At 37.7% G+C, this 23,625-nt stretch overlaps 1 protein-coding gene across 3 annotated transcripts; it reads left to right on the plus strand.

The window, feature by feature from the left end:
- LOC306880460 (GDP-L-fucose synthase-like) lies at window positions 1–23,112 on the plus strand. 3 transcript variants are annotated; one of them, XM_079433978.1, is made up of 12 exons: window positions 3–38; window positions 4,835–4,944; window positions 8,592–8,702; window positions 10,629–10,777; window positions 11,217–11,331; window positions 11,420–11,548; window positions 12,029–12,102; window positions 19,059–19,192; window positions 19,272–19,403; window positions 19,523–19,602; window positions 19,838–19,937; window positions 20,039–21,470. In XM_079433978.1, exons 4-12 carry the CDS (start codon window positions 10,629–10,631, stop codon window positions 20,092–20,094), a joined length of 969 nt encoding a protein of 322 aa, XP_079290104.1. In that variant the 5' UTR covers window positions 3–38; window positions 4,835–4,944; window positions 8,592–8,702; the 3' UTR covers window positions 20,095–21,470. The 3 variants fall into 3 exon arrangements, with proteins under 3 accessions (XP_079290105.1, XP_079290104.1, XP_079290103.1); XM_079433979.1 differs by lacking the exons at window positions 4,835–4,944; window positions 8,592–8,702 and having other exon boundaries at window positions 1–38; window positions 20,039–23,112; XM_079433977.1 differs by lacking the exons at window positions 3–38; window positions 4,835–4,944 and having other exon boundaries at window positions 8,516–8,702.
- The last annotated feature ends 513 nt before the right edge of the window (window positions 23,113–23,625 follow it).

Below are 23,625 nucleotides of genomic sequence, written 5' to 3' on the forward strand. Positions count from 1 at the left end.
AACTCGCAGAGCAAGAAGAAGCAAGCACCTGAGAGCAGGTAACTTGCTGGTTTCTACAAATATTAACAGATCTAAAACAGGTGTATTCATCTACTGTGACAGTTTGTTCCGTTTACACCCAGTTTCCGTGTGCATAAAATCTTTTATCTTGTGCTTTAAGATTTTAGAAGAAGTTCATTCGTTGTACTGCATTTCTAGGCGTTGTATTTCATGTCGTGTTTTTATTACTCTTTATCTAACGCGAGACCAAAGATCGTTTACCCCCCAGAGGCACGTGTCGCATTCTGTGATCATTTTGCGTTAAAACAAAAAAACATCGAAAATCTCCTTTTGTGGTGCAAAAAAATAAGAATGGGCATAATTCATTAGGCTATAACAACATCAGGGCCAGCGAATTTCTTAATTTTAATTGTTGGGTGAGGTATATCCCTTTATAGTCTGCGCGACTTGTGCGTTCATTGATATGCAAATAAATAATTATAAGGAATGTTATGTAGGCTATGGAGTATATTTCTAGTGATTTTATTTTTGGGTGGCATAAATGCTGAAGTTGAGACCTAAACAGGGATGCTCTCGTGTTGACTTCTAGGGTGTGTCAGCTGTTAAACTTGCTTTACCTGTTCAGCGGTCTGTTTTCACTGTGAGCCATAGAGCGGAAGAGAAAGAGCTGCTTTTACTGAGATCATACCAACCTTTAGAAAAATGATACTATGGTATGATAACAGGGGCGTAGCCATCATTTCAAAAGTGTGGGGGGGGGGGGGGGGGGCGGAATGTCTAGTGCTATACCTGTTTTTTTTTTTTTTTGTTTGTTTTCAGTTAACCCTTGTCTAATTGACAGGTTTTATTTTTAATCATACCTTTTTGCTTAATATGCTTTATGATTATATTATTTATATGATTATAAAATAGAAGGAAAGAAAGATAGAAAAAAGAAATATAACAGCTTGTCACTGGGACAGTACCCTTAAAAGCACATCTTTGTACCTAGATGTGTTGTTTCCAGTCAAGACTTGGAGAAACTTGTTCATGCCTTTATCACCAGCAGGGTGGATTACTGTAATGGTCTCCTCACCGGCCTTCCCAAGAAGACCATTAGACAACTGCAGCTCATCCAGAACACTGCTGCCAGGATTCTGACTAGAACCAGAAAATCTGAGCATATCACACCAGTCCTCAGGTCCTTACACTGGCTTCCAGTTACATTTAGGATTGATTTTAAAGTACTTTTACTCGTTTATAAGTCACTCAATGGCCTAGGACCTAAATATATTGCTGATATGCTCACTGAATATAAACCGAACAGACCACTCAGATCATTAGGATCGAGTCAGTTAGAAATACCAAGGGTTCACACAAAACAAGGGGAGTCTGCTTTTAGCTATTATGCGGCCCGCAGTTGGAACCAGCTTCCAGAAGAGACCAGATGTGCTAAAATATTAGCCACATTTAAATCAAGACTCAAAACTCATCTGTTTAACTGTGCATTTGTTGAATGAGCACTGTGCTATATGTCCGAACTGACTGCAATGAATTTTATGTATAATCATTTTCTTTAAATTCATTTTAAATCATCTTCTATATCATATCATCCTTGTTTTTATTATTTTTATTTCCATGTTTTTATTGATATTTAATGTCTATTTCACTTTCTTTTATGTAAAGCACTTTGAATTACCACTGTGTATGAAATGTGCTATATAAATAAACTTGCCTTGCCTTGCCTTATTTACCCCAAAAAGTTTCATAGTTGTACATTACGGTACATATTGGTACTCTAATGTACTAATATGCACCTTTTTGAGTATAAGTTACAAAGATGTCCTTATAAGGGTACTATTATTTACATATTTCAAACTGTATTTTGTGAGTGTTGTATGTAGGTACTCTATGGCACACAGTAATGGATACTTGCACATTCACATACTCCTTTATTCTGTTCTGTTCTATTATACATTCGTCTGATTAGTCTATGTTAAAAGGTATAAGACATATCTTATCATAGACAATGCTGTAAATAATCTTTACCTCTGAAGCGTCACTGAAACTCTCTGCTTCATTCACTCTCATCTCTGAATTCACTTCTGCCTCTGTCTACAGCAAATAAAGCAGTGTTTGAAACATGTACATACAGGGAATAGTGACATACAGAAGAAAATAACACATTAAGTACACTGCTGGACAATAACCAATCATGATTGTATGAGACCCCCACATGATTGTAAAGTGCTTTGGGTGTACGGCAATACACAATAAAAGCGCTATATAAATGCATCATTCATTCATTCATTCATTTGTATCCTAAATTATTTTTTAACACTTTAGAGTGATAAACACATATTCACTATTAACTATGACTTTTGCCTCAAACTCTTCATTTACTGCTTATTAACAGCTTGTAAGGTAGTCGTTGTAGTTGTTAAATTTAGGATTATGGGATGCAGAATATGATCATGAAGAATACAGAATTAATATGTGCTTAAGTGCTAATAAACATCCAATATGCAAGCTAATAATTACATACTGTAGTTAAAAATGATAGCTGAGAAGTTGTTTATCATACTAATGTTATTTTTTATTTTTCTATATTTGATCTTAATTATGTGTTTTCTATGATTGGTCCATATATAATCCTACAAACGCTTGTGTATTAATATATTTTATACAATGTAAAAACAGCCAGGTGTTAAAAGCCACTCTATCAGTTCTTCTCACCTGTGAAGTGTGTTTTTCTTGTGTGTCGTCCTAACAAACCTAGGCTGACTGTTTCTTGTTCATTCTTGGCAACACATAAAAACGTAAAGATAGTGCACTAATGACAGAGCACCCCTAAATTAAGATCGGTCCTGTATCAGATCAGTGCTTGCATACTTGATTGAAATACATCATGTATAGTATTGGCAGAGTTAAACATGTCACAATGCTGCAAACGCTGTAAAATCTCAGTTCAACATTATTCTTATTTGAAGGGTTCTGATAACAAACATACGTGTTAAAATAAAAGACGTTACAAAAGAGTTACGGAAAAAATACACTGAAAATAAATAAGTGCATGTTTGTCCCGGCAGCTTTTTTTTTCGCGAGCCTGGGCATGTCGTGACATCACAAACTGAGTGACTGATGCCATGGAAACGTAAACGTCATGTATAAATGATCTTGTCTCTTTGAATTTTAAATCATTCTGCATTTATATACATTGCTCCATTAAAACCTCAACATGTCGAGAACACAACTGTCCAATGAAAAAGTGCGAGGGACGAATTTACTTTTTATAAAAAGTGTGTGTGTGTGGGGGGGGGGGGGGGGGGGGGGGTACGTCCCCCGCGTAATCTACGCCCCTGTACGATAATGAAAATATAATCAGTACTGTGGAACTACACGATCACCATGGTACGTTTCCAAAACAAATATGGCATTTCCATGGTTTAGTTTTGAATGGAAATTCACCAGGGGCTTTCAGAGTGAGTTGCGCGTGTTCCCAGGGGGCGCTAGAGCGCGTCGGGAGCATGTCGTTATCTCCTTGTAATGACTCTGTTATTAACATGTAAGAGAGATAAAGAAACTCTCTTTATCTGTATAGTATGTAACCCTCCTTCCCTGAAGGAGGGAACGGAGACGTCACGTCGGATGACCGACGAAATTGGGATCTCGCCAGAGAGACCAATCCACTTTGACAGTAACTAAACGAGCCAATGGACATTGGCCGCTGATCACAGCGTGAGTATAAGAGGCAGCAGGTGCACCGCATTAATTCATGCTTTCGCTGAGGAGCCGAGCCGGTAAACCCGGCAGCTCAGCGGTGGTACAGCGACTGTGGCAATGAGACGTGACGTCTCCGTTCCCTCCTTCAGGGAACGAGGTTTACATACGTAACCGAGACGTTCCCTTTCAGTTGGTCACTCAGAGTCACGTCGGGTGACCGATGAAATTGGGATCCCTACCAAAGTGCCACAGAAGCTGCCCCTTCCAGTGCCCTGTGTAGGCCTCCTGATCCTTCCTATAAGGCAGACGATAGGACCGGCTCTACACAGAGAAGGTCAACTACTGTTGTTCCTTGAGCAACCCACCAGTAGGACTTGGATAGCACTGGGAAGCGTGCCCTTCTGCTTGAAAGAGTCACCTCCTCCCAGAGGGGGTTAAGTGACATTTAGACATGTGAAGTAACCCCGTAGGGCCCTATAGCACATGGAAGTCTCTGAGATGGCGTAGGCTGCATCATCAGAGATGGCAGAACGTGTTCTGCCAGGGGAAACACGGCTCTAATAAGCATACTGTGGGACACACAGATGGGATCCTGACAGGGTCTCTCATATGGGCACTAGCCTCACACCAGATTTCAAGAATTCATTGGCTGAGAGGCCTGGCGCCGGATGCTCCGCCACATTGAAGATTCAGTCTTCCCAGCCTGGTGCAGGTCTACAATTTTGTTTCTGGTGTCCTTCGACAGCTCTTTGGTCTTGGCCATGGTGGAGTTTGGAGTGTGACTGTTTGAGGTTGGGGACACGTGTTTTTTATACTGATAACGAATTCAAACAGGTGTCATTAATACAGGTAACAAGTGAAGGACAGAGGAGCCTCTTAAAGAAGAAGTTACAGGTCTGTGAGAGCCAGAAATCTTGCTTGTTTGTAGGTGACCAAATACTTATTTTACCGAGGAATTTACCAATTAATTCATTAAAAATCCTACAATGTGATTTCCTGGATTCTTTCCCCCATTCTGTCTCTCATAGTTGAAGTGTACCTATGATGAAAATTACAGGCCTCTCTCATCTTTTTAAGTGGGAGAACTTGCACAATTGGTGGCTGACTAAATACTTTTTTTGCCCAACTGTAGTTGCATGGCCACAGACCGCTCCACCGAGGGGATGCCCGTGTACTCCAAAGCGGCCCCACCATCGAGGGTGAGAGAGGAGGAGCCACAAGATTTGTTTCGGACAGTAAAAGGTGCCTTCCACGATCTTGTAAGCTCCTCATGCACTTCGTCCAATTTCGTCGGTCATCCGACGTGACTCGGAGTGACCGACTGAAAGGGAACATGGATGAGTGAGCATGACTGGCCAAATATGAGGGGCGGACCGTGCCATGGATTACCAACCAAAGTAGGCAGTCGTGTAGTTTTTACGTGTGAAAAAGAGTCCGTCGCAACACAAACGCGTGACACCAACGCCGGAGAAGGAGTACTTTGCCACCACAATAAATTAGTATCTTACCCTCATGTGTTTTTTCCCCAAGTTTTCTTACTTTCTTTATCAGTCATTAACTTTTATATTTTACTTTCCTGTGTTCTAAAGACATTGCCTATATCCTTGATACTAATTGTGTATTGCATACAAACTTGTATGTCATTGATGTCATTTCTGTACTTTTTACAAACATAATTTAAAAAAGACTTCACTTGCATTCTCTTGGAGATTAATGACAAATTATACACCATCAAAGTCGCAATTTTATGTTATGGTCACAACTATTTACAACAACTTCAAATATAAACACAATTAATAATTGTGGGAAGTCGTGGCCTAATGGTTAGAGAATTGGACTCGTAATCGAAAGGTTGCGGGTTCGAGTCCCCGGCCGGCAGGGATTGTAGGTGGGGGGAGTGAATGTCCAGCGCTCTCTCCACCCTCAATACCACAACTGAGGTGCCCTTGAACCCTCAACTGCTCCCTGGGCGCCACAGCATAAATGGCTGCCCACTGCTCCGTGTGCGTGTGCGTGCGTGTGTGTGCGTGTGCGTGCGTGTGCGTGCGTGTGTGTGTGCGTGTGTGTGTGCGTGTGTGTGTGTGTGTGTGCGTGCGTGTGTGCGCATTTGTTCACTACTCACTGTTGTGTGTGTGCACTTGGATGGGTTAAACGCAGAGCACCAATTTCGAGTATGGGTCACCATACTTGACAATACGTCACGACTTTAATAATAATCTATACACAAAATATTCTGGGATATGTCATTCTGAGTTTTTACTTTTGATGGTGGTAAGAATTTTAATTAACACAACTGACTACAATGTGTGAATAGCCTACATTAGCTCACGACTATATGCAATATTCTTTTCAGGAGATTAAGTCATTTTAATAGCCTATTATTTTCAAGAAATCAACAATGGCAAAATATCCAAGGAGCAGGGCCGGAGACCCCTTGTTTATACAAATTATGATCTTTTTGGTTATTTCTTTCACCCACTGTTGTAGTGCAGGAGGGGTTCCCTTTCATGTTTTGGAGTCTGCACATTTTGTATCTCTCCCTTATCTGACATACACCTTTCAGCACTCTCTATTTTTCCACCATCAAATATTAGTGATTCACATTTCACAAACTTACATGTAAATGGACTATATAAAACTACACTGTCAATACACAAGTTACATAAATCAATGCATTTATTTCCATTCAAAGTTAATACAAATTAATAATATTAGACTAAAACGATTCCTTATATTATAGCTCCATCTAGTGGACAAGATTAATATCCAAGCCTTCAGGTTGCTGTTGAAATTGCTGATGATTTAAAGCAGTGGTTTTCAATCCTGGTCCTGGGGACCCACTGCTCTGCACATTTTGTATGTCTCTCTTATCTAACACACTTAGTGTAGTTCATGGATCTCTCTCCTAATGAGCTGATGATCTGAATCAGGTGTGTTAAATAAGGGAGACTTGCAAAATGTGCAGAGCGGTGGGTCCCCAGGACCAGGATTGAAAACCACTGATTTAGAGCAGTGGTTATAATGCCAAAAATACAATTATAATAGTTCAGGAGGAGAACAGCAAATTCTAAACCAGGAGTTCTCAACTGATTAGGGCTGGAGCTAAACTCTGCAGGAAAGTGGACCTTGAAGACCACAGCTGACAACCCCTGGTTCAGAATTTGCTCTTCTCCTCCTGAGCATCAGAAATTCATACATCTATTATAACTGCTCCTCTTTTTGGTCAGAAGTTACCATGTTAGTATTCATTTGTTGTAACAAATTTAATAATAATAATAATAATAATAAAAATCCTTTCTACCATTAACATTTTACTGTTTCACTTTTTGTAAACTCTTATTTTCCAAAATAGATAAGCTATATACTTGAAACCAAGAATGTTTTCCCAGAATAACTTGTTCTGCACCACATTTAACGTTGAAGAAAATGTTAAAAGACTTAAAGAAAATTCAGGCAAGATCACGAAGGATCAAAAAAGAAAGAAAAATTGAGCATAGGCTCTCAGGGCTATAGCATCCAACTTGAAATAATGCCTTTAGTGTTCAAAACATGTTTAATTTATTCACTTCAACACTAACATAACAGACAATACACACACACACACACACACACACACATAATACATGAAATAAATGTAGAATTCTTATGGATTATTGCCACTTGTTAGTTAACTGATTACTGTAAAATCTGTATGTATCAGGCGTCATGGAATGTATTTGTAGCAACTTAAAAACATAGCCAGCAACACATGAGAATGCATCAATATATTTATAAATAAATGTTTAAGGTTTCAAAATAAAACTTTAAACTGTTGGCTGTAGTATTTCTATCATAAATATGTGGCCAAACATTACAGAGTAAATGCAATTAAACATTAGATAAACAGTGGTTTGCTCGTGATGTAACGTTTAACAACAATCGTCAGGCCGTCTGCTGGCATTTCTTATCATACATAAAATACGTAAGTTTATTGTTTATACATTTTGATACTTTATTTCAACCAATTATTATTGCCGCTTTATTACATGTATTTAATTGTACTAAAAGCTATTGTTCACTTATCTTAATTACCAAAAATATATAAATAAAATCTTCAGCAGATGATTAACAAAATAATAATTACTGATAGCCCTAGTTAAAACAATTGAAAATGAACCTGCATTGTTTTGAAATTTGTGATTAGAATAGTATTTCTGTCATATATTTTGCCATTGTTGATTTCTTGAAAATAATAGGCTATTAAAATGACTTAATCTCCTGAAAAGAATATTGCATATAGTCGTGAGCTAATGTAGGCTATTCACACATTGTAGTCAGTTGTGTTAATTAAAATTCTTACCACCATCAAAAGTAAAAACTCAGAATGACATATCCCAGAATATTTTGTTTATAGATTATAATTATGAATTGTGTTTATATTTGAAGTTGTTGTAAATAGTTGTGAACATAACATAAAATTGCGACTTTGATGGTGTATAATTTGTCATTAATTATTATGTTTGTAAAAAGTATAGAGATGACATCAATGACATACAAGTTTGTATGCAATACACAATTAGTATCAAGGATATAGTCAATGTCATTAGAACACAGGAAAGTAAAATATAAAAGTTAATGACTGATAAAGAAAGTAAGAAAACTAATTTATTGTGGTGGCAAAGTACTCCTTCTCCGGCGTTGGTGTCACGCGTCTGTGTTGCGACGGACTCTTTCTCACACGTAAAAACTACACGACTGCCTACTTTGGTTGGTAATCCATGGCACGGTCCGCCCCTCATACTGCTAAGCCTTACAACGGCACGACCCGCCCCTCATAGCCAAACAGGTTTGCAAACCGGTCTGAGTGCATTCACATTCGTTTCCCCACTCTCTGGATAACTCTCCTGAAGCGGTTTCTCGGTCACGGTATCAAGATACTCAAGAACACAGAGAAGCAGCAGCGCTGGACGAAGTGGATATTTCACCTAAAAGCAACTGAAACAAAGGCTACTTGTTGATAGGTAACAGATAAGATTGAGATATGTCATGTGAATAAGAGTCCATTCAAACTTGAAGCCCCGGTTTCACAGACAAGGCTTCGTCCCAGACTAAAATGTATGTCTGAGCTGTTTCTGACTGATATTAAATATATCAGTTCCTTTGTTTTGTCTCAGGATGCACACCAGTAAGGTTTTTTTTCTAAGGTGCGTTTATAAAAATAGTGTTTTTGTCTACTCGCGGTGCTCTGTGGTTTTCCTACATGAACATGCCCTAGATGGGTTTGTTTGTACAGTTTTGTTGCTTTTTGCTTTTTTTGTTGTCTTGATGCACACCAGTGATTTTCTTTTTTTTGGTGCGTTTATAAAAATTACTAAATGTCCTAATTGATCTATGACCTAATTTTTGTTTAGTCTAAGCCCTGTCTGTGAAACCAGGGCAAAGTGTTTTCGTCTACTCGTGCTACGTTGTTTTCATGCACACACCCTGGATGGATTTGTTGTACAGTTTACTTGCTTTTTGCATTTCTGTGCTGTTTTTAAAATGTTTAAAACATGTACAGAGAGACAACTGAGCTGTTGCCGATAGTCTGGTCTGACGAGTGTCAAGTCTCAGGAGTTACATGCAGTCCTTTAATATTTGTTCATGTTTTGTTTTTTTCGGAGGTCGGAGAGGTGTTATCGTTTTCTCTGGTCAAGTCTTAAATCAAACTTTTTTTTAGTGTTGTTTTTGAAAAAACGGAATTTCAATAGAAATCTGTGCGCTCGGGAGTTCACGAGAAGCCAAAAAAATTCCAGCGCTTTTTCACTCATGTTCATCATGACAGTTTACCTTTTTATCGATAATGGACCTTGTGAAATTTCAACAAAAATATTACACCACAACTTAATTTCTTGCTATGAATAAATTTTACTTTTTTGTTGTTCTGTTATCTACCGGTCCATGTAGGCATATACATATATGATATACAGTACATATATATATATATATATATATATATATATATATATATATATATAAATAAAGATATAGAGATATAGAGATAGATAGATAGATAGATAGATAGATAGATAGATAGATAGATAGATAGATAGATAGATATTTGTATACAATTTAATTACTGATGAATCTAATTAAAATATCCAGTTCAAATGACCATCAACTACCACTACACTGTAAAAATAAATAAATAAAAAAGTTGAGCCAACTTAAAATTAAGACAACCAAGCTTCAGCAGATTTTTGAGTTTTCTCAACTTTCTGTTGTGCAAACATAAAACAAGAAGTTGAGAAAACTTAAAATTTTAAGTTGGCTCAACTTTTTATTTTACGGTGTAAAAGTAACCGTTTTATAAATGCTATAATCCACTTGTAAACATGCGGTTAACGGTTCTTTTTAGAACAGCTACATTTTGTTCTTTAACAACCCATTAGCTGTTGTAAAATCACTGTACACAGCAGCTTCTCACTTTAATAAGCTGCCTAGTTAATCATACTGTATGTATCTGAATACTGGATCCGTGATTGGGTCTTAAAGTGACAGCAGCCTAAAATGCACCCTCTGCTGTCTCTATCAATTTATGTATACTATTGAATACTAACTTACTAATATACCTACTTGAAAAGTTATGCCCTCTTTATTTCATTTGTATATTTGTTCTGTTCTTGTTCTATTTATTTGCCATCATTTTGTTTTAATTTGCTTATTTGTTCTTACTCTATTATTGATTTTACTCATTTAAATAATTGCTTGTAAAGTTTTTACTTATTAGACTGTTAGTTTTTCCTTTGGTATCGAAATTTAAAGAGGTTGGCACTATCTATCGTATACGTTGTGTCAGAAAGGAGGCCCTGTTTAGACAAATACTTGATTATTACAGTAGTTCCTGTTTTGACATGTAATTTAACCTCTTAAGTGTTCATCAAACTCCACCTCTCTCTGTCTGTCAGATGGACGGGTCAGTCGGGCCGATGCGTGTGTTGGTGACGGGCGGCAGTGGGCTGGTGGGGCGAGCCATAGAGCGAGTGGTGAAAGAGGAGGGCGGAGGGAAAGAAGGAGAAGAATGGATATTCCTGTCATCCAAAGAGGCCAATCTTGTGTAAGAAACATTTATTAGATGTCACACACAATCATTAAAATATGCCATAACATGTACTTTATATATAATGTAAGCATTCATCAAGAACTTTCCACCAATGAGAGAATAGTGTAGAGTCAGTCACCCTATGCTCTCAATTTTAAATATCTGTGTAAATATGAATATTTTACAATAAATGTAAAACATGTTGTTTCTATTGTATATACACAACCAACATCTTCATATAAAGTTTTATATTCATCCATCATTTGATTATTTGCAGTGCTTCACAAGATTTTTTCACTCATCATAAATGTTCTTACTTGACTAGTAGTATTCAAACACTTCACCTCATGAAGTGGTTAATGAATGTCCAAAAGGGGCAGAGCTGGAATTTAGCTCCAACTTAAGTGTTTTCATTTGTGTGCATGATAAATATATTTTCACATGCTTGCTTTAGGAGCGCTGAAGAGACGAGAGCAGCCTTCGAGAGACATCGTCCGACACATGTCATTCATTTGGCCGCCATGGTGGGCGGACTCTATAGAAACATGAGACAGAACCTGGACTTCTGGGTAATTATTAACATTAAGTAACAAGGTTGTAAATATCAGTGTTAAATGATTGCACTGTATATTGATTGTATGGACTTCTTGTTTTCAGAGGAATAATGTGCACATCAATGATAATGTGCTGAGCATGTCTCAGGAGTTCGGGGTGGTGAAGGTTGTTTCCTGTCTGTCTACGTGTGTTTTTCCAGATAAAACCACCTACCCTATAGATGAGACCGTGGTAAAGCACACACACACACACACACACACACACACACACTAAATGGCAGATGTTCGAGACAGTATGTGTTTACTGTCCCCTTAAAGTGCTCACACAATGAGTCGTATTCCTTGATCTTTTGAAATCCATTCATTCATCTCAAATTTCCTTAATTTAATTGAAACAAATGTCAGAAACTTTGAGATGCATTTAAGAACATTAGGATACATGACAGCCCACATGAAACATGTAGAAAATACTTGTTTGCTGTTCACAAACTTCTGTCCTGTCCTGCCCCATCACAATGAGGTTATGAGGAAGTCAGATAGATACAGTCATCCCTAAACAGCAGAGAGAGTGAAGAATTATCATTTACAAAATTGGACCTAATAGCGTTTTAAAAAGCATGATGTGAGAAATTGAAGCAAGTGGATGTGTAATTTGGGTTCATGAGCCTGTTTGTGTAAAATACCCTTGTGTTTTTCTCTTTCTGTATGTCAGATGCACAACGGTGCCCCCCATGAGTCTAATTACGGTTATGCCTACGCCAAACGCATGATTGACATCCACAACAGGTCAGTTCTGCTCTCTTAGTGTCATAGTTCACTGGTTATGAGCTGTTTTTTGGGGGGTGATTTTCATGAAAGCATGTCTGGATTACATTTCAAAAGAAAATCCTGTTGTCATGCTTTTGTCTGCATGGGTGTAGTTTGACATCTGGGCTGTTGGTGCCAGACCATGACGCTGGGTATTCATGTTTCTAGGTTTCACATTATACATTCACTTGTCTTGGTCTTGCACATCAGTTACTATGGTGACCATCTGCTTACTGCTCTGTTGCGGGTCAGTAGGTGTGCTAACAGTGCAGGACAAGTGTGAGAGAGAGATATTTACTATCGTTATACTGTGCAAATATTGATTTACACTACCTGGAAAGACAAACTGCCATTATGTTGGATGGTAATGTTTTAAATAGTCAATATACTTTGTTAATGGTTACCTGCTCGCTAACAAGTTGCCAAGGTTCGAGTGATACAATGTAATTTACTCTATTCAGTCTGCTAAATATAATGAACTTTACTTGTTAGTCAGTAAAAATCTAATTTTATGCTAATATAAATTTCCTTCAGTAGCAAGTTTATTTACTTTTATTAGACTATGCAAACATTAAATGTGTTTAACTGGAATCAGTGCATCTAGTTTTTTTTGTTGGGTCTGGCAGGTTTAATCAGGATGTTATCCAGTATGTGTCTCGTGTAGTGATCGACCGATATTGATTTTTTTTATAACCGATACCAATTATTTGCATGTTTGTGTGCCCGATAACCGATATGTTGAACCGATATTTATTTACTGTTAGAAAGTAAATAAATGACTGCGTGAAGTAAGTCCATAATTCACTTTGGTTTTTCCTCCTTTCAGTCATCTTAACAAAAAATGTTTTGAGAATTAGCAGTCTTTCATGCAGGGCTCTAGACTCATTCTTCCCACTGATCTCACTTTTGCAACTAAATTTCTCAGTTGGTCGCACGAGCACATAATTTGGTTGCAATTTTTTTTTTTTTTTTTTTTTTGCTACAACCTTTGATTAATCAATGCATGCTGATGAACTTTTATCATAGTTTATAGTTATATGGTAATGAAAGTGTTCAACAGTCAACTTGTTCTTTTTTTATCAGTATTATTTGTGATTTCAATTTTGTGAACAGGAATTCCTTTTTTCGTGCACTTTCACTTTCAAATTTGCAATCTTGGTGTCACATTTTACAAGAAAAGATAATTGTCTGTTTTGCTTATATCTATACACCTTTAATTTTTTAAGACTAAAACAAAAGATGGATTCATTGTTATTCTTAATTAAAAAGCACAACAACAATAAAACAGTACGTTGACAATGACAAACTAGCTTACATAACATTTATTAACAAAAACGAATAAGACGAGGCATGGCATAGGACACACCACATGCTGTATTATATACAGAGTATATTACAGAATGTTTAGCAAACTCTGAGGAAGCAAATAAATATTCATATTTTTTTAATTTAAGGAAAGCCTCCATAGCGTAACGTGGGGTAAACAGCACGACAGCAAGCTTGTCGTGCTGACGCCGCGAGTATAAACCACGAAGCGCTCGCGCTGAAAGCACCTCTCTTCACGTGATCAGTGAAATCTGACTCCTGCTATAATACGCGCTGTATGAAGCAGACGCTTTGGAGCAGCGCAGACCAGGCACTCGTACAAATGCGACCACGTCAAATTTTAACTCGCAAAAAATTACCATTTTGGTCGCAGTCTAGAGCCCTGTCATGTTAAATTTAATCTTTGTATTACAGCAATAAAACATTTTATTTATAAAAAAGCTTTAGCAGCAACACTAATATTAGCAGTAAGCAAAATAAACGTAGAATGTCTAATGTTTTCAAATGGAGAAAATAAATAAAGGACAGGAGTCATATCAACTTCATTTTTAACTACAGTTTTAGTAGGTTTATAAGCTGTTTAATAGGGTAAAGAGTGAAGAATAATTCACTGGATAATGTTAATTCACGGAATAATATTCTCTGGAATATTGGAATATAACAAGCATCGTATTTTATTGCATTTCTCAACTGGCATGCTCTAAATTATGCTGCTGACAGCGCGGTTTATCTGTGCATTTACACAGAACTATAGGCTACTCAAACTCAGATTGCAGAGAATTTCCATAGAGTTGTATTAATTTAGATGTTTATCGCAATTCTCAAAACATCCACAAGATGGCAGTGTTTATCTGTGAATCCGATATTACAAAACCGATATCCGATTATGGAAAAATGCTTAAATATCGGGAAAATATCGGTAAATTGATATATTGGTCGATCTCTAGTCTGGTGTAGCTGTATATTACGCGTTGTATTTAACACCCAATGTATTTATGTAAAGAGTATGTTCCTGGTGGATGAGTGCTGATCTTCCAGTTGTGTGGTGAATGGTAAATGCAAGAGCTGTCAATCTGAGAGATCAATGCAATCCAAGCACCCTCACGCTGTAAAACACTCAATGATTGGTCTTTATTCATCGTCCCTACCCACCATACCTGAAATACAGTTTCTATTGGTTGAACATCCCAATGCTTTCAAATTGTATTGGAAAACATTGCAACATCATGCGATCGGATCCTGGATGTCCTGTTTAGCAATAGCAAAAAATGCAACTCTATGAGGATTATCTCAGGATCTACACGTGGTGTTATGTTTGGGCTTGTTTGAATAAAGAACACTTGGTCAGCTATGCTTTACTAATGTTTGATGAAGCTACAAACCAAAACACAGCATACATGTTCTTGTATTGTTTGGTCTCCTGAAACAATTCTGCTAGTTGAGACCTTTTCAGCAATATGACGCAAAGCTGTCTTTTACGTACGATGCTTAACAAGTCACATTTTCAAATAAAGTCACATTTTTATTTTGAATTTAGGCATATAATTTTGGCTCACATTTCTGGGCCTATTTCCTCTTTCAGCCAAAATAATGGTGTCTTTTAGTATTCAGTTTTTTCCCCCAAACTCTCCAAAATGGCGGAAGAAGTATTTGGGGAGAAGAATTGTTGAATAAATTGTTGTTATTGTTTTCTTTGCACACAATAAGTATTCTTGTTGCTTCGTAAAATTATGGTTGAACCCCTGATTTCACATGGACTATTTTACCGATCTCCTTGCTACGTTTCCTTGATCGTGGTAATATCCTTGCTGTCTATGGAGGGTTAGAGAGCTCTCAGATTCCATCAAAAATATCTTAATTTGAGAGATCACGTGACCCTTCGACGGCGATGCAGGCTTGAATCTTTCGCCCTGCTCACTTTGCCATATTTTGTATGATCCTGTCAGTAAAATTTGAACCACTCTGCATTGGACCTGTCATGAGTGCTAAGGCAGACAAAGGGGATCGGAAAAGAGAGATTGAGCAATCGCCAATGAAGAAAAAATTCAGAGATTCCGCCATCTCCAGAGAAGACCTCGAAGAGGCTATTTCTAGCAGCATCGAACTAGCATTTAAAGACCAACAAAACATTGAATTCGGTTGTGAATTTGGCAGTAAGAGAGGCGATGGACTCTGTGCTGATTCCAGCATTACACGAACTGCGTGAAGACATACAAGCGACCAACAAGTCTGTTAAAGAGCTAAGAGAGGAGTTTGAGGCCATAGCTACCGCGGCGAAGCAGACACGTGACCGCGTAGATTCTGTTCAAGCAGCTGCACGTGAGGATAGGAGGACAGTCACGGGCTTAAAAAATCAGCTGGAGCGACTCACCGAGAAGGTGACGGATATGGAGGACAGGTGCAGGAGGAACAACGTACGACTGGTGGGGCTGCCAGAGGGGGCTGAGGGATCCGACGCGGCTGGTTTCCTCAGAGTTAATATTTCTAAGTGGATTCCTTCCTTGAAGGGCCGTGACATTGAGATCGACCGGCACATCGCGTGTATGACGGAGGGAGGGGCTCCGATCAGCCGCGCACCCTCATCTTCCGTGTACTGAGATGGCATGACAGATCAGATATCCTGAAGGGTGCTCGAAAGGCTTATCCGGTGAAATGCGCACCGAACAATGTCACACTGCTATTTTGTCCCGACTTTAGTCCAGCTACAGTGATCAGGAGAAAGGCATTTGGTCCGGTTTTGAAGAAGATGACAGCGCTTGGTCTCCAGCCCTTCTTCATCTATCCGGCCGTAATCAAACTACGGCACAAGGGGGAACAGAAAAGCTTTGATTCCCCTCAGAAAGCGGAGGATTTTATTAGCTCCCTGTCCCAGCAGAAGACGTATGCTCTGCGCAGGGGAACGGCGGCCGCTGTTTCTCCAGCCCGGCGGGAGGAGTTTGATGGTCGGGATGAACATGGTCCCAGCTGCTCAGGAGCGGATGATAGCAGAACGGACATGGACGCTGACTAAATTTGGTTTTTGCTTTTTTCTTCTCTCCCCTCTACTACTGAGATATTGTTCCTATATATCCGGTACAACGATCTCATTGCTGGCAAGACTGACACCCCTTTTTTCTTTTTGGAGGGGACTAATGGAGAGTTGGTTTAATTTAAAATATTTTTTTCTGGGAGTACGAGCTTTTTGGGAGACATGTCCTGCGTTGGAGTGGATCGGTCACGAACCATCACTATTTTTTGTTGCTCAGTCAGACCTATGTTCTGGGTAATGTGCGGTCTGAGTTGTTCCTTGTTTAAGGTTGTCGGTTGTTCATGTTTTTATGTGGTTTTTACTTTTTACAACAGACATTTATACTTTAATTTATTTGACCTTATTTCTAAAGGTATTTTTCATCTAGGAGGTTTGGTATCTAAAATACACGTCAACGTTTAAACGCTATATATTCAATGCATACTCTAAATATTGTATCACTAAATGTGAATGGGTTCAATTCTGCTGTTAAACGAACTCGTGTGTTAGAATATTTACATCGTAAATCTATTTCCTGTGCCCTAATTCAAGAGACACATTTAAAGCAATCCGACGTGGCACGTTTCCAGAATAAGTATTACAAATTAGCAGCTTTTTCCTGCGCTCAAAATAAAACTAAGGGGGTGCTTATTCTTGTTAACCGGAAGTTAAATTTAACAATTGAACACCTTGGTAGTGATGAGAAGGGTAGATTTGTTTTTATCCGATGCTAAATATATAATAATAGGTTAGCCTTGGTCTCTATTTATGGTCCGAATGAGACAGACAGTGCATTCCTCACACAGATCTCCAAAACTCTGCTTGAGCAGATTGATGGCCATCTGCTTCCTTAATATATAACAAGATTCTTGATTGCATTATAAAACCTCTTTCTATTACATCTAAAAATCTGGCGCATCGTCTTATTCACTTCAAAGGGCCCGTAATTATAAAGCATTAAAGGTTTTGATAACACTTTATAATTAAGTCTCATTTGTTAACAGTAGGGAATGCATTAATTAACATGAACTAACAATGAAAAATATATATTTTACAGCATGTTAATTCTTCATTGATAGTATGAACTACTAGCTTTATAAGCATTTTTTAAGGATTTTATTGAGAAGTTTAAACAGACTCTCTCTCTCTCTCTCTCTCTCTCTCTCTCTCTCCCCCCCTCCACACTCACTGAACTCACACAGTCAGTCACCCACCGCACACATTAGAAGCACAGTGACAGGAGAACTCTACGTTTTAAATTTTTCTCCTCCGCATAGTGTATTGTAAATTCATGAAATTAATCACATATCCTCACACTGTATTGTTCTATGTATGTAATTTTTTATGAAGTGTTTGGAAGCTGCTCTTAAAAGAAAAAAAAAAAAAGTTTTCTCTTTTTTCTGTAACTTTAATAAATTGCCATTAAAACACCGTTCACTTCAAAGTCATTCATAGAGCATACATAACTCCTTACAAAAGATTCAAAATGAAACTACAATCAAATTTGCCATATATGTAATACTACATTTACATTTATTAATTTAGCTGACGCTTTTATCCAAAGCGACTTACAGTTGCTATATATGTCAGAGGTCGCACGCCTCTGGAGCAACTAGGGGTTAAGTGTCTTGCTCAGGGACACATTGGTGTCTCACAGTGGATTCGAACCCGGGTCTCTCACACCAAAGGCATGTGTCTTATCCACTGCGCCATCACCACCCCTATACTACATCACTACTACATCACGATACTACATCATCAGGTACTTTTCTGCATATGTTTTGGGAATGTCCTATCACTAGCAGTCTATGGACACATGTAAACCTGGTTTTATCATCCTTACTGAAAATTGATTGGTCAGTTAACCCAAGTTTGTGTCTTCTTAATGATGATTCTGGTCTTTGTATAAGTTTGATGCAAAAGAGAATGTTGTTTGCTGGCTTTACAGCTGCGAAGAAGACAATAATACAGAACTGGTTTACACCGCATATGTGTGGGAAAACATATTGGATCCGTAGCCTCCTGCAAATAGTGTCTTGTGAATGTACAACAGCACGAATCAATGGAGCCAAGCCTTCTACCATTGATGCTTGGCAGTGCTTTCTCTCTGAAATACGTGACTGTATGGAGGAGTGACTTCTGTGGGTTTCTTTTTTCTGTCCTTCCTTTTCTCCCTCCTTTTGACTGGACTTTGAGATGTTGAGTATGTGTCTGTTGTTTTATTTTATTTTATTTTCTTAATATATTGGTTTTTTTTATGTTGTGTTATGTATGAAAAATAAAATGTTGATAACAAAAAAAAAAATCTTAATTTGTGTTCTGAAGATGAAAGAAGGTCTTACAGGTTTTGAACGACATGAGGGTGAGTAATTAATGATAACATTTTCATTTTTGGGTGAACTATCCCTCTAACAGTCCATATTGATATAGAAAAGCAAAGAAAACATCATCAACATCATAAAATGCATAAAAAATTATTACATTGGTAAAAAGCTAATAATTAAACCATAAAAATGCACAATATAAATAATTCAAACGTTTAAACACTAGAAATATAAATATTTTATTTGTTTACCTTGTCTTGTGTGTGTTTGTCTATTAGGGCGTTATTTCAGCAATACGGTTTAAAATACACAGCCGTCATCCCCACCAACATGTTTGGACCCCATGACAACTACAGCATTGAGGACGGTCATGTGATGCCAGGGTTGATCCACAAGACGTACCTGGCGAAGAGTGAGACACGTTTAACTCTCAATCACATTCAGAGCGTCTCACATGTTCACGGGGTAAATGATGGGTGTTTGTGTTGTAGAGGAAGGTAAACCTCTGCAGGTCTGGGGTTCAGGTCGCGCTCTGCGGCAGTTCATCTATTCTCTGGATCTGGCTCGTCTGTTTCTGTGGGTTCTGAGGGAGTACGACGAGGTGGAGCCCATCATTCTGTCAGGTACTCCAGCTGTGTTTGATATCACACGTGTTGGGTCTGTTTCATCAGAGCTTGTGGAGACTCGGAGCTCATTGGTTGATCAAATACCATATTCTCTTTTTCTGTTTATTTCTGTCTAGTCGGGGAGGAGGATGAGTTGACTGTAAAGGACGCTGTGGACGCTGTGGTCGAAGCGTTCGGGTTCAAAGGGGAAGTGATTGTATCCTTTCTCACACCAACAGTGTCTGCAGTTATTTTTACAGTTGGCAAAAGTCTTTCTTCTGTGCATGAAAGTAGAATCTCTTTCTTGAGAAATTCTAAAAAAAATTTTTTTTAGAATTTCCAGATAGTTTTTAAGCTTCAAAGCACCATAAAAGTTGTCCACGAATGAACTAAACCTCAAAGCATTTGTTCACACAGACTTACAGATGAACCTTAACTAAGCTCTCTCTCAGTATGACTCTAGTAAATCAGACGGACAGATCAAGAAAACCGCCAATAACACCAAACTACGCAAATACCTGCCAGACTTCAAGTTCACGCCGTTCAAAAAAGGTGATCAGCACAAAAGATTCAGCATTTATGCCATGTTTTTAAAAGTAGTAAATTGTAGTAAAAAGTAGTGACCCAAATCTGAATCTTTTTTTTTTTCTCAGCTGTTAAGGAGACGTGTGATTGGCTTGCGGCCAATTATGACTCCGCCCGTAAATGAAGATCTTCACATCTGATTGGCTGTGGGGAGTTTGAACACTGTTCAATGCTGGAAAACCAAACAATAACTGATCAAACACTTCCAACAACCCTTGATAATTATTAGGAAGATAAAATCATTGGACGCTGCCACTGAAGATCAACTTTTTCTGAAATTGTAGTCACTAATTTTAACATCTTAAAACATTGGCCATTGCGTTCAAGAAATCAACAGATAGCTCTATGACTGGCTGCATTACTCAACACTGCAAAAGCATTGACGGGGTTGGTTACATGTTTGTGACACAGGATCACGTTTTTGAGACTATCTTTGGTACACCTCAGTTTTAAGGAGAAAAAGTTCAGCAGTGGAGATGAAAGCTAAATTTTGACGGTTTGTCTTTAAAGCATATTAAAAGCATCACACAGATGTGAACAGGGTTAAAAACCTTCTTTAAGCGTTTTATTTGCGCTCTGTACTGGTGATGTAGATTTGTTTCTGTTTTTGCTGGCGTGTCAATCAGGGTATTTTCTGGCTTTATTTTCTAATCGTATTTAAAATGATGTTTAATGTGCTTTTTCTATATGTAGAATTTTTTTTATATTTTAAGGGTTCCCACATAATGCAATTTTTTTTTATATTTCATTTCCAGCATTATTAGTTTATATTGCGGTTTCCTCAAAACAGAGTCATAAGGATAAGAGTGATATACAAATATGAATCAAGAAAAAGCAGGAAGCTCTAAAATAAATTTTACAAATAATTTAAAACTCAAAGGATCTAAGAATTTTTAATGTGTGTTTTGAACCTTCATGAGAACGATATTCTGTTTTTGTACTTTTATAATCATTTATCATACAATGTAATCATTTATTGTAAAGTAGTCATTTTCAGTTGCTTCTGTTTGGATATAATAACATTTTGCTGAATCTGTGCTGAACATTTATTGAAAGTATGACTAAGGATTGAAACACAGGTTATTCAATAAACCCTGCCGTTTTTACCATCACTTCATTTCCTGAATTCTGCCTTGTTGCTCATAGAAGACAGGTGCAATATTAACTGGTTTTGGATACCACATGGACACTGGATGAATGGGATCCGGTAAAGAGGCTGAATCATTGTGACTAAATATGTTTTTGGTATTTGAGCGTTTTAAGTTTAAGTACAACAACATGGTGGACGCAGCAGCTTCTCTCTCTCCCGACAGAACGGTGTTTTCCTGTTTTTTGTTTTGTAAGTCGCAATGTTTTTGTACATCTTCACGTCTACCTGTCTTTAAGCGCCCCTATCATGTACATCACCTCTTGTGATCCCCAGTACCGGAAACCCAGAAGTAACGTTATGTCGAAGCAATTTACAGATCTAAATAAAATAATGTTGCCTTTCGTTTCACTAATACACGTTTTCTTATTTCTTTAAAGGATGTCTAGGCTAAAATGGCCCAACTTAAATCTAATATATTTAAAATGTCTAATGTAGGAGCTGATTTCTCATCACAGCAGCCTGTAAAACACTTGCATTAGTTGATTAAATTAGGCTGATTGTAATATAAAACCTTTACTACACCTTATCTTATTCAATGAGATCAATTCTCATTTATTACTACCGATTTAGCAACACTTTAGCAAACATCTAGAACATCTAACTGACCAAACTATTTATGTTTCTTAAACAAGACTTTAAGACAAGTCTTTCAAACTTTTCCATTTAGTTATTACAGGTATTCTAATGCTTACAATTCAAATACACAGATGGCTTTCCTGCCCAGTGAACACTCATGAGATCCATAACACTTAAACTCTTATTAGGATTCAGGAATTATTTTTACAGCTCAATGTCTATTACAGTATACAACATGATTAAATTACAGATAATAATAATAATCCAGCAATAAACCTTTGGATAATTTTCATTATACTAATGTAAAGTAATCTTGCAGTAGATGAAAAACACTAGAAAAGTTCAAATATCAAAGAATTGTATATGAGCTTGGTGCACCACAATACAGTACAGTAAAAAATAAACGCAGCATGCTCTGCACATTTGGTCAATTTCATTACAGTATACAGCACTATAGCGGTTTCCTGGTCTCTGACACAAGACTATATCTCTAGGCAGTCATTTCTCAGTTCTGCAAACATGCAGTAGGCTACACATAAAAAAAAAAATGGTAACAAACTAAATTTGACAGTCACACGTTTGAAGGTGTACAGCATGTGCTACATATGAACATAAAGAACAGTGAAATCTCATGTACTGGTAATGTACTGTAATTATACTGAATGTATAAGTATAAAACCCATGTTATTCGTTCAGCTCTCTCCGTTGTTAGGAATCTGATTGCTACCTAATGTTTAACTTGCTCATTGTTAAACTTTTTGAGAAATGTGTCTTTGTTTTGAGAACTGAATTAATGGTTTGGGAAAATGGGCCAACTAAAATCAGTTATATATATTGCAGAAAACTGCAATATAAGATTCGTACCTAACTCTGCTATTAATTTTCGTGATCGGCATCTTCTTATTGATTTAATGTTATTCTTTCGTCCGATATGGCAGAAAGACCTATTATATAATCCATGATGAAAGTGGAGCGAGCGGTCTGACTCAGAGAATCGGATCACCAAACAATTACAGGATGAATCTCAAACATATCCAGACGGGATTAGATTTCTGTGAGGACTTCCGAATAAACCGAGAAGTAGTATCTGATTCAGGAACAAATGTAAAAACTATTCGTTAGTGAATGGGCTGTGCTTTATGTTTTTGACTCAGAAAGAACCGGTTCATAAGAGTCATTAGTTAATGAAGCCGACTACACTGAGTGCTCGTGCAACCATCGTGCACAGTTTAGTGAAAGACGTGTTGTTTTTTGCCATTATTTTCCATTACACTGTCATCGCCAGACACTGCTTACATTTATATTTTATTCTGTGATAATTCTGGGGTGTCCCCGGTAGATCCGCCCCTGTTTACATTGTAGCAAAGTGTCATTTCTTCAGTGTTGTCACATGAAAAGATATAATAAAATATTTACAAAAATGTGAGTGGTGTACTCACTTCTGTGAGATACTGTATATCTATATAATATAGTTTCCAATTTGTGTCACATGCATGATAAATATATGTAAACATGCTGCTTTAGGAGCACTGAAGAGACGAGAGTATCTTTCAGAAACATCGCCCAACACACGTCATTCATTTGGCCGCCATTGTGGGAGGACTCTAAAAAAACATGAGACAGAACCTGAGTAATTATTAACATAAGTATCATACGGTTGTAAATATCACTGTTGAATGATTAAACTCTACATTAGCTGTGTTTGTTTCTTGTTTTCAGAGGAATAATGTGCACATCAATGATAATGTGCTGAGCATGTCTCAGGAGTTCGGGGTGGTGAAGGTCGTTTCCTGTCTGTCTATGTGTGTTTTTCCAGATAAAACCACCTACCCTATAGATGAGACCGTGGTAAAGCGCTCACACACTGGCAGTCTGCTATATGTGCTGGATGTTAAAAGGCTCATATCAAACTTGTTTTGTCCTGTCTAG

This window comes from Barbus barbus, assembly GCF_936440315.1.
Source record: "Barbus barbus genome assembly, chromosome: 14".
Classification (NCBI taxonomy): Eukaryota; Metazoa; Chordata; class Actinopteri; order Cypriniformes; family Cyprinidae; genus Barbus; species Barbus barbus.